At 40.5% G+C, this 12,300-nt stretch overlaps 1 protein-coding gene across 3 annotated transcripts in view; it reads left to right on the top strand.

The window, feature by feature from the left end:
- Positions 1 to 12,300, top strand: part of BMX (BMX non-receptor tyrosine kinase) — a 56,785-nt gene that overhangs the window by 43,463 nt on the left and 1,022 nt on the right. For all 3 annotated transcript variants that reach the window (XM_057717730.1, XM_057717729.1, XM_057717728.1), the window contains 4 exons: positions 1,334 to 1,550; positions 2,616 to 2,680; positions 5,755 to 5,873; positions 8,523 to 8,680. In XM_057717730.1, coding sequence (XP_057573713.1) covers positions 1,334 to 1,550; positions 2,616 to 2,680; positions 5,755 to 5,873; positions 8,523 to 8,680 — 559 coding nt within the window. The remainder of the gene's footprint in view (positions 1 to 1,333; positions 1,551 to 2,615; positions 2,681 to 5,754; positions 5,874 to 8,522; positions 8,681 to 12,300) is intronic.

The following is a 12,300-nucleotide window of genomic DNA, read 5'->3' as shown; positions in this document are numbered from 1 at the left end:
CAGAATGGCCATTGTCAAAAAGTCTACAAATAACAAATGCGGGAGAGGGTGTGGAGAAAAGGAATGTAAATTGGGCAGCCACTATGGAAAATAGTATGGAGGCTCCTCAGAAAACTATAAATAGAGCCACCATATGATCCACCAATCCCACTCCTGGGCGTATATCCAGACAGAACTATAATTTGAAAAAATACATGCACCTCTATATTCATAGCAGCACTATTTACAATAGCCAAGACATGGAAGCAACCTAAGTGTCCATCAACAGATGAATGGATAAAGAAGATGTGGTACATATATACAATGGAATATTATTCAGTCATAAAAATGAAATAATGCCATTTGCAGCAACATGGATGGACCTAGAGATTATTATACGAAGTGAAGTAAGTCAGACAAAGAAAGAGAAATCCCATATGATATCACCTATATGTGGAATCTAAAATATGATGCAAATGAACCTACGTATGAAAACAGAAACAGACTCACAGACATGGAGAACAGACCTGTGGTTGCCAAGGGGGAGGAGGTTAGGGGAGGGATGGATTAGGAGTTTGGGATTAGCAGATACAAACTATTATATATAGAATGGATAAACAACAAGGTCCTACTGTAGAGCACAGGGAACTATATTCAATATCCTGTAATAAACCATATTGGAAAAGAAAAAAAAAAGAATCATCCTGTAAATTGATAAGAATAGATCAATTACATAAGGACTAGTTGATGAACAGCATAATAGCTGTCATGACCTACTAGAAATGCTATGTCATGTGGTTACTATTTTCTAAATTTATCATCAAAAAATAACATCACAATAATGTAAAATGAAAGTTTTTTAAAAGAAAGGAAAATCACAACTAATCTCACTTTTCTAACATGGCAACTATTTTCATTTTACCTAGGCCCTTCATATTCTATTACTTTTTAATGAAATGTTTATATATGGAAGTTGGATGCTTTAAAATGGAAGTGATTTCTCCCAGGGTATAGCTTCCTTCAAATCAGTCATGGAAGTTCTCAAGATGCCACGAGACTAAGCAGAATTTCTGAGGCAACAGACCACTGCTTCCCTGAGTCTCTGTAGGAAAGTTGAACAAGCACCCAGAGCAGCTTAATGGCTGCTGAGGTTGTCAATGTCCAATAGGCAGCATTTTTTCTGCCTACAAAGGCTAACACTCCCAGAATCAGATCCTAAACTCTTCCCTTTTTCCCTCCATTCCAGTAGAAGAGGGGAAATTAAACAAAAGTCTGAGAGTGATTCTTTTTCAGGACGTTTGGAAAATGGAGTATGAAAATTCAGTATTGAACTTTCAACATCTGTTGTTTCCAGGAAACTCAACCATCCCAAGCTGGTGAAATTCTACGGAGTGTGTTCAAAGAAATACCCTATATACATAGTGACTGAATATATAACCAATGGCTGCTTGCTGAGTTACCTGAAGAGTCATGGAAAAAGACTTGAGCCCTCACAGCTCTTGGAAATGTGCTATGATGTTTGTGAAGGCATGGCCTTCTTGGAGAGCCATCAGTTCATACACCGGGACTTGGTAAGGAAAAAGTGATCCTCAGCTCCCACCTGGAGGGATGACAAGGAGGGCATCTTCACTTATACTTCGCTCGCTTGTGACTTGCTTAAGCGCGTGACACTTTTGTAATCAAAATCACACTTTCAAAATAAAATACTTGAGGGACTTCCCTGGCAGTCCAGTGGTTAAGACTTCGCCTTCCAATGCAGGGGGTGCGGGTTTGATCCCTGATCGGGGAGCTAAGAACCCACATGCCTTGCGGCCGAAAAACCAAAAACAGAAAACAGAAGCAATATCGTAACAAGTTCAATAAAGACTTTAAAAGTGGTCCACATAAAAAAATCTTTAAAAAAAAATAAAATACTTGACGTATAGAAAGAAGAGAAAGAGTAAAAGTACCCATCAAGATCTATGTCATTGTATTGTGGTATAAAGGAAAACAGATGGAAAGGAAAGACTTTGGTCACTTTAGTGCTTCCCAGAACCATTTAACCCAAGTTGACCTTTACTCCAGGAAGGGTTTAATGCTAAAGGAGTTGTTTAACACGATAACTCAAAATACAAGAAATGAAATTTGTGTGTGTGTCTTTGGGTCAGGGTGGGCGTGGAGACTGTTCCGCTTGGTTTGCACTGGTATTGATTGATCATTAGAGATTTTCTTGTGCTGAACAGCAAATGAGCCACGCACGCTAGGCCAGTGTATTCTGGATCCTTGGTGTAGCATTTATACCTTCAAAGTGCCTGTTAAAGTACACTGTCCTAGCGGTGGAGACATGATTTTTCCCTTCTCACTGATGAGTGCACTTTCTGTGTTTAATGTCTAATACCTTTCATGCTGTTTGACAAGGATGGATGCTTGAGGGAAAATATGGGAGCATATTCTCATCTGAAAAATAAAAACCTGCAAAGGAAAAAAGACAACTTCTATATTTCAGATAGTTCCTCTGAAACACAGCATTTGGGGTTGTGATAGGCAATCTTAGATTTTGCTGAGAATTCTGCCAAAGATAAGGAAAATGTCTGATTTTGATGTCAGGGGATTCTTGGTCATTTTTACTACTTGGCAATTTTGTTTTCCCTCTAAAGGCTGCTCGAAACTGCTTGGTGGACAGTGATCTCTCTGTGAAGGTTTCTGACTTTGGGATGACGAGGTAAGCCAATTCCAAAGGGGCAACCAATGAAAGAGGGATTTCCATTCATATCTAAATGGGGATACAGAGCCTGCTCTGAACTGGGGGCTTAGAAACCTGGGTCCCCTCTCCTACACTACCTCTGACCACCTCATTTCTTCACCTATAAGATGGGATTATTTCTCAGAAATTATCCCAAGTCCCTTTTAGTTCTTTCAACACCTTGATAAATATTTTCTAAACTTAAGAATAAATTCCACAAAAGATCCTAAATAGTCAAATATAATATGTTACCATCGGGGGCGGGGGGGGAACAAAAAAGAAGAGTTTAAAAAGCCTTGATTGAGAGAGAGAGAGAGAGAGAGAGAGAGTGTGTGTGTGTGTGTGTGTGTGTGTGGTGGCTTCTTTAGCCCTTTCTGGTTTTTTCTTAACACTGTATGTTCAAATACACAGAGCATTTATACTGGGAAAATTTTGCTTGTCATGTTATTAAATTTCTTGTATCATCAGGTAAGGCAGTAGACTCAGATTCTCTTGGTGAGCATTCCAGCAACACTTCAGGATTTGAGAAATTAGTTTGATTATGATAGCAGTTTAAGAAGAGTCTTCCATTTCCAAAATTCTGAATCCTCATACTATGTAAGCCTCAGAGTCAATTTTCATGGTTTTACGTAGGAAATGAAGATATACAAGGTAGCCTTTCCATTCAACAAATATGTATTGAGTGCCTACTAAATGCCTAGGCCTTATGAGAGATACTGAAATGAACAGGAGAGTCCTTGCCCTCAAAATGCCCATGGTTTAGTCTACAGGGCAAGTAGAGTCCCTGCCACTGAGAAAAAATACTACTGTAAAGGTGTGCCAACTCAACATACACTATGTCACTCTGAGGAGAGAGGATGCAGTTTCAAAGTGATCTGAAGAGGTGACCAAAGCCAGCTCTATGTTTAGCAAACATGGCCCTAAAACACCACAGAAATATCTGGTTTTCTAAGTCTTCTCCAAAATTCATCACGAGAAGCTGCTCCTCTTCTGGGACCCCTCAATGTTGGCAGGGTGTCCCTTTAGCCGTGTGCTCCCTGCCATCCTGCTCCAACCATACACTTGCTGTCCTACACTAACACTCCAAATGTGTAGCTCGTCTGAGCAAGAGAAAAAGCTGCTCACAGCTCCTCAGGGCAGGGAGAAGCTCCCAGGACAAGGGAAGTGATCCCACTTTGTTCTCAAAGCAGAAATATTGGCCGTTATGCCAGCATCCAGGGAATATACTGTCAAGTTCTTTGTAACTTAGGAAAAGGGGGCTGCAGGTCTTGCTCTGAATAAGGGATCCTGGAGGCCACACACCAGGCCCTGTTGCTCATGAAGTTCTGGGGTCACATTAGTCAGATGCCTGTGATTGAACTTGGTCCTGATAATTTGAAGGAAGGTTTAAGCCATGAGCAGAGCCCAGTCAGGGGTGTCAGGGTTGTTTCTGAGTGTCTGGTGGTGTCTGAGGAGCTGAGGGGGCCTGGGAGGGAAGTATGGAAGGTGCTATATGTAATCTTATGGAAGCATTATTTATTAGTAGTATTATTAATATTTTCAAGAATGATTTGCCACACTAGCTTTGTCAGCTATTTTAAATTACAGTAAACATCTCTAACACATTTTGGTGTGTGAAGTTTTCCTATAAATCTGAAGTTTCCTATATCTGAAGTTTCAGTCTCCATCATTTTCATTTTTCTATTTTCTTGAGTTAATAGTCATTATTTATTTGGGGTTTTCTGTGGGCTTCTCCTCGATTAATTATATAAATAATATGTTTATTGTAAGAAATATAGCAATAGTATATAAAGCAAAAAGTAGATTCTACCCCCCCACCCCTTCTGCTCATTTTCAACACTAGGAGTAACTATGGCTAACACATTTGGTGGATGTCCTTACATACCTGATTCCTAAGTGTACCCAATCATATACACAAATATGGACCTTTACTGTTTGTCCCCACAAAAATGGAATCACATTATCTATACCTGCTTTTGCACATAACCATAAACTATGGGCATCTTTCTATTGTGGTCAGTGTAGAGTGATCTCCTTTTTCATGGCTGCATACTATTCTATTAATGTGCCATATTATATGTATATATTTTTCATCTATATCTTCAATTTTATTTACTTCTCAAAGGAAATTTTCTGTTTCTTTCCAAGGCCAACCTCCCCACTGCCATATTATATTTAATCACTCCTCAGCCTGGGGACGTTCTGGTTGATTGCATTTTTATCACTATTATAAACAAAAGTATCCTGCATATCCTTGAGCATATATTTTTATGGTCTTGATATCTTCGTAGGATATTATTGCTGTCCATCATTGTTTATAATAGCAGACAATTAGAAGTAACTTATACGGTTAAACAAATTACGTTAATCCATAAGAGGGAAGACTTTTCAGCCATTAAACATGATGCGGTAGAAGAAAATGTAAGCATGGGGGGAATGTTCTTGATATGCTATTAAAGGAAAAAATAAAAGCAAACCTCAATACAACAGAAACCCAATTTTGTTCAAATTATATATAGAAAAAGAGATTGGAAAGTACAAGCAAAAATGTATCTTGAGTGGTAGTATGACAGGTTATCTTTGGGATGGGATTCAGAATGATTTTACTTTTACGTGTTTGAGTTTCTATTTACCAAATTTTTTGCATTCAGATTTTGGTATTTTCAAAGTTAGATATCATTTTTTTTAATGCTTACAAGTCATAAGAAGCCTCTAGCTAAGCTCACACACTGAAAGGAAGCAAAAGATCCAGAAACACTGGGCCCTCCCCTGAGATCAGACAGCTGTACGTCCTACATCGGCCAGCAGAGGGCTTCCCACTTGTCACAGCCAAGTGGCTTAAGGGCTGTGTTGATGTTTTCCCCTGCAGGTGGTTGTTTTTTGTTTGTTTTTAGAACTTTTATTGAGATACAGTTAACATACAATAAACTGCATATATTTAGAGTGTATAATTTGGTATCCCAATCTCCCAATTCACTCCCCTCCAACCCTCCCCACTTTCCCCATTTGGTGTCCATATGTTTGTTCTCTACATCTGTGTCTCTATTTTGCAGGTATGTTCTTGATGACCAGTACGTCAGTTCAGTAGGAACAAAGTTTCCAGTCAAGTGGTCAGCCCCAGAGGTGTTTCACTACTTCAAATACAGCAGCAAGTCAGATGTATGGGCGTTCGGTAAGAATGTGGCCACACGGGACCCAGCCCCATTTCATAAGCTGGCTTCCACAACAGGAAACCACAAGAGCAGCAACATTCATTTTCAGCAAAAGTTCTGAGCACTTACAAAATTACCTGCATGGCCAGAGGCAAGCAAGGGATTGAAGACGATGGTGACCCTTTCTTGTGTTGGTGTTAGGATGTCTGCCACATATTGTGTAATTGGCATCCTGCTAACACCTTCTCATAAAATCAAAAGGGACAAAAGCTTTTCCACTGAAGATTGCAGTTTTCAAAAGAGTCACTGAAAACTAAAACCCAGTTTGCATGAGGTACAAAATGCTTAGGGGCTTAAAGTGAAGTCATCGACTTTCTGCACGGAAGCAGCGTGATAACCATTCCCTTCTGAATTGATCATTTTGGGGGGGCATGCCTGGCATAAATACCAAACAGGACTCGGCACTTTCTTTGGCACATCCCAATTTCAATAGTGTCCTCATTAAAATGCATCATTTAGATCAGGGGTCAGCAAACCATGGCGCAGGACCAATTCCAGTGGCCTGTTTCTGTAAGGAAAATTTTATTGGAGCACAGCCATGTCATTTGTATATGGTTTATGTATTGTCTGTGGTTGATTTTGTGCTTGCAACAGTAGCTGCCACACAGACTGCATGACCCTCAAAGCCTAGAAAACTTACTGTGTGGCCCTTTATAGAAAGAGTATGCTGACCTCTATTTTATTAAAAGATCTATATTGAAATTTAGTAAACGTAATCAGAAAACAGATAATTCTTAAATTGTGATTCTGCAGATTTTCTGGTATTTTTCTACATTGGGAGGAATGTCAGGCTTGTTTAAAATCACTGTCAGATGGGCCCAGGATAAATATTCCAAATTATCATAAGGCTATGGAATATATTAAATACAACCGAGAACTATTTCATGCCTGTCTTAGCCCATAAGCACAATTTGATTTTCTACATGACAGCCTGAAGAAAGGAAAATTTAGTTTCTATGTGACACTTTTAAAAATAATCATTCCTTTTGTAAAAAGTGGTATTGTTCATTGTAAAAAACAATAATAATAATCCAATGTATATAGAAAAAGGAAAAACCACAAAGAGCATTTTGGTGAATACTTGATGTCATTTTGTGGTGATGAACTTGTCAAAATTAGTTTCAATCTCTTTGTGTCACTTGATAGCCTTACAAAAGATATTTTTAAAAACCAGTATCCTTACTCAATAGTCACAGCTGGTTTTTGACCAAAAAATTGCATTACCCAGGTCGACTGCTTACCTTATGTGCCAGACTTTGGCTCCAAATATTTTCTGGCTGTTTCCAAAACCTAAATTCATTCATAAATAATTTGTCCTCAGTGAAGATACTCAAAATAAACTGGGACCGCTGAAAGCAATTCTCAAAGAGGAGTCCCACAGATATTTTAAGCAATGATACTATTCTTGAGATAAGACGTTAGCCTTCCAAAGAGAGAATTATGAAGGGGGCAACACATTTTTGAATGGTTGTTTTAGAATGCTTGTTAAAAAAAAAAAAAAAAACCACAGCCACCACAACTTATAATATTGCCTTACTGTAAATACTTTACATAAAATCTGTAGCCCTAAAAGTCAACGAAGTTTTGAAGTTAGTACTTCAGTTATGATTCCAGAACAATTTTCTCCCTTCTTACATATTTCTAGTTTTCCAAGGTTTTGATGCTGGCTGACTGCTGGAATTCTCTGGCTTGGCCAATAAGACAGCACAATGGCCACTATTTAGAAAGCATTTAAAATGTCCCCAGTGCCCTTCTAAATGTTCCGCATCTTTTATCCTATTCAATCCTCACGACAACTCTGTGATGTGCAAATATCTGCATGTTACAGACAGGAAAGCAGAGATGAGAAGGGCTAAGAAACTTGCCCAGCCTGTAAGTGGCAAACCTGGGCCTCAAAAGCCACATCTGACTGGCCCCAAATGCCACCCTCTTGACCACCATGACCAGAACTCAGTTTCTTAACCTTGAGTCCACCATACTCTGGATAATTCCAGAAAATACCCTGTGAACTTCCAGAAAATAAGCCTGAAAATGCTGTGCATTCACTTTCCCAAGGGAAAGCCAATGATTTTAATCAGATTCTTGAAAGGACACCTGACCCACAAAGTATTCTAGAACACTGTGGCAATAGAAAAGGAGGAATGTTACCCATGATTTTATCTTAAATTTCCAGCCAAAGGTAATTTGATTGTGCAATGAAATTGTTGCCAAGGCAGAGAAAGGACGAGGACTTCCATCCATCATCCCTAAGGGTTGGAGCCGGGGGTTGTCACTGTGGGTTGGACCAGGCCCCAGCCGCCTCTCTGAAGCAGCCCAAGGGCCTTGGCCCCAGGGAGGTCCCCAGCAGCTGCCCTGGCCGGTTCCCGGCTTCCCGGCAAGGATGGGCATCCGGGTCTCAGGGAACAGGGAGAAGAGAGCCTGGGCTCCAGAAGCAATGGTCCAGGCCTTCCCTCCCTACCCTGTCCTTCTTGCTGGGACTCATCCCCCAGGGATCCCGGCTCTGACCCAGAGCCTTCCTGACCTGGTGCATGAAGTTTGTTCAATAAACTGTACCTTTTGACGTTGGCTCTCTCTCCTCTTTGTCCGCTGCCGCCCTCGCCGCGGTGCAGGGATCCTGATGTGGGAAGTGTTCAGCCTGGGGAAGCAGCCCTATGACTTGTACGACAACTCGCAGGTGGTCGTGAAGGTCTCCCAGGGCCACCGGCTCTACCGGCCCCAACTGGCGTCGGACACCATCTACCAGATCATGTACAGCTGCTGGCACGAGGTGAGTGGCCCGCAGAGGGGAGCGGGCAGGGGCCCCGGGCACACGCGGGCTGGTTGCTACGTCACTGCCGGAAGAAGCATTTTTGAGGGGAGGCACCTGCTACAGAGCAGGGGGAAGTGGCCCCGGGCCCCTGCCGTCAGGTGTTTGTGATCTGAAACCAGCACTGTAGGCACCAATTTAACAAACAACTTATGTCAGCAGTGTTCTAAGGACTTTATGAATATTAACTCATTTATTCAACGGGAAACACTGTGAGTAGGTGCTCTTATGGCTAAACTAACAGAAGCGGAAACAGAGACCCAGAGAGGTGACGTGACTCGCCCAGGCTCACACAGCTAGTAAGAGGCAGGCTGGCTAGTGTCGGAGGCCCTGTTCTCAAGCACACCACTAGAGTATCCCAAGGAGAAAATATGTAACAGAGAACAAATAACACGTGTAGAGAACACAGAATGGATACCACTCTGTCCTCCCTTTCCCTGCCTCCCAAGTGCTGAATAAAAGCCTTCGGTGCAGGGAGAGAATAAAAGTATCTTTTTTGGCGGGACTGAAAACAACAAGTAGTTTATAGTTATATGTGCAAATTAGAAATATAGACAAGTAAGTACAGGAAGAACTCGAAGGAGAGGGAGCCCAGGTTCTGTAACACATCGTTATCTGAGCCGGTTCTGGAAAGCTCTGCAGAGCTTCCCCAACTCTGTGGATGGAGACACAGTTCAAGGGTGTGCCCATGAGAGCAACCAGCACAGGTGCGGAGGCAGCAAGGAGCACGGCGTGCTTGGCTGGAGCTGTGGTTGGAAGGGCTGGAAACGAGTTTGGAAGGGTAGGTCTGGTCCAGATTCCGTAGCCTGAATGACAGGGAGAGGAGTGTGAGTTTGTCTTTCTATAGGCAAAGAGGAGCCACTGAAGACATTTGCAAGTGATATGCTAATAGGGGACTGCTAAGAACATTCATCTAAGAGCCCGCAGCCCGTAGCCATTATACGACGCGGCCTCATTGATGAACGGACCTAATGCTGCCGTCATGCGTTCACGCATTCATTCATTCACTCGTCAAAGGCAGATTGGTGTTATAGTTAAGAATATGGACTCTGGAGCCAGAATGTCTGGGTTGAAGGCTAGCTGTGTGACCTTGCGTAAGCCTCCTAACATCTCCGTGCTTCACTATAAAATAGTACTTAACTGATAGGATTATTGTGTGGATTGAATGAGTTAATATTATAAAGTCCTTAGAACAGTGTCCGGTATACAGTAAGTGCTCTAAGTGGTTGTCGCTGTTGTTACAAATTAATACAGCAGCTGTGCACCAAGCACTATGCTGGGTGCTAGGAATAAATGACTCCACAGGATTTAAAGAGTTCCTCATCTCTTGTGTTGGAGCCTAGAGTTCCACTTTGGAAGAGTTACTGACTGCATCATGTAACATTTTATCTTTTAGCTTTAAATTATTCTTGGGATATGGGCGCTTGGTGACTTCCAACCCAATGGCACTTGGAATACTATCTAAGGCTCCCCCACTCTTTTTTGCCCCAAATGTAGAGGGGCTGAGAGCCTCAGGTGGTGCTAGAGGGTCAGACTGGTTCAGGGGAGGGTTAGAGACCTGGCACTGCCCACAGCCAGGCTGACTCACTGCTGTCACCTGTCAGATGGAGAAGAGGAGCAGACAAGGGTGTTTGACTTGAAGCCCTCCCTGGCCTTCCCCACTCCAGCTCCTGGAAATGTGCCTGCACCATCAGATGGACAGGGGTCCCCGAATGGGAAGGAACGGCCTTCTTCCCACAGTTGGTCCATCAAAGTGTACGAATTGGGGCAGAATCCATTGAGGGGGGTTTGCACAGAGGCAGTCCCCAGCTGAAGGTTCTGCTCATAGTGAGTGTTTTGTACATTTTAGTCTCCCATCTTTTTGATATTTTATTTCACAACTTTTGGGAGAAAATTCACAATTTTCATTAGATTCCAATTTAGCTTTCCCATATTTCTTTGCAAAAAATGAGCATGTATGTATCCGTGTGTGGTTTTGGTTCCCTTTCTTTCTCACAAAAAAAAAAAAAAAAAAAAAGAGCATACAGATTCCTCTTTGCAGGCATTGGCCCTCTAGCAACACTGACCATTGTCAAGCTTCTGAATTCCTGCCAATCTGATAGACGAGAAATGGCATTTTAGCACAGCTTTCATAGGTGCATCTTTCATTATGAGTGAGGAATATTTTGAAGAAAAGTTGTATATCTTTCTGAGAACTGTATGTCATGTCTTTTCCCTTTTCTATCAGGTTTTTGTTCACCCCACCTCAATTTTAAAGATTGCTTTATAAATTCAGGAGATTAATACTTTATCTCTGACATAAGTTATAATTATTTTCTCCCAGTTTGTCACTTATTTTTGATTTAATTTATGATGTTTTTGCCATGTGAAAGTTTAAAAAAAATACAATTGACTATCATTATTTGCTTTTTTTTGCTTCTGGAAACTGAGTTATAGTTAGATAGGTTTTCCCACACCCAGACTGTAAAGGCATTCACTCAGATTTTCCTCTACTACTTTGATGGTTTCATTCTTTAACTTTTAAGTGTCTGATCTAGTTTGTTTTGGTGTATGGAATAAAAAGAATGGATCCAAAGATTTGGTTTTCTAAATGACTACCCAGTTGTTCACGCACCATTTATTGAAACACTATGTTCTCCCCAGGGATAAGATTCTATTGAATCATGTCAAAATACCCAGGAACATGATAGGAAATTTCCATATGTATTTGGGTTCATTTTGGGACTTTCTCTTCTGTTCTCTGGTTTCTATTCATGTGCTAGCACTACATTGTTTTAATTACAGAGACTTTGTAACACTTTTTTTAATGTCTAATTTTTTAAATTAATTTTTATTGGAGTATAGTTGATTTACAATGTTGTGTTAGTTTCTGTTGTATTATAACATGTTTTAATACTAAGTAGGCTAGCACCCCCTCATTGCTCATCTTTCTTTATAGTTTTCTTAGCTATTTTGTATATTTAAAAATCCACAAACTAAAGAATCAATTTGTTCAGCTTGAAACAAGCTTGTTCATATTTTGGAGGAGATTGTACTTGGTTTGCATTTTAACTTGGGAAATTCACCATCTTTATGGTATTGGTGTGTCCTATTGAAGAACAAGCAATCTTTTTTCTGTGTTCAAGTTTACATTTGTATTTTTCAGCAGCATTTTGAAGTTTTCCTCATTTGGGGGGTACATTTTTGTTAGTATTTTATTGGGGTGTTGTTGCTATTGTAAATGGGGTTTTTCTCTTCCATCATATCTTCTAATTGGTTACTGTACCTATATAGGAAGGCTATTGATTTTGTAAGTTAATTTTATATACTGCTCTCCTGTTGGATTCCTTTCTTATTTGGGTTGGTTCTATCATTAACTCCCTTGGTTTTTCAAGGTATGCAGTCATATCATATGCAAATAAAGGTACTTTTTCTTCTACAATTCTTAGGGCTCTAATTGTTTTCTCTTTAGAAGAAACGTCTATAGTGTTTGTTTCCATATTTTAAAATTTGCTAGTTTTAGGACTAAGGTATAAATATTTTACATAGTTTATTTTCAATCATAACCTTTATAAACTAAACCATTGGGTTTTTCTTTTCTC

The sequence above is a fragment of the Hippopotamus amphibius genome, chromosome X, assembly GCF_030028045.1.
Source record: "Hippopotamus amphibius kiboko isolate mHipAmp2 chromosome X, mHipAmp2.hap2, whole genome shotgun sequence".
In the NCBI taxonomy this organism is placed as follows: Eukaryota; Metazoa; Chordata; class Mammalia; order Artiodactyla; family Hippopotamidae; genus Hippopotamus; species Hippopotamus amphibius.
Note: the sequence above shows the minus strand (reverse complement) of the source record. Positions and strands in the feature narration are given on the sequence as shown.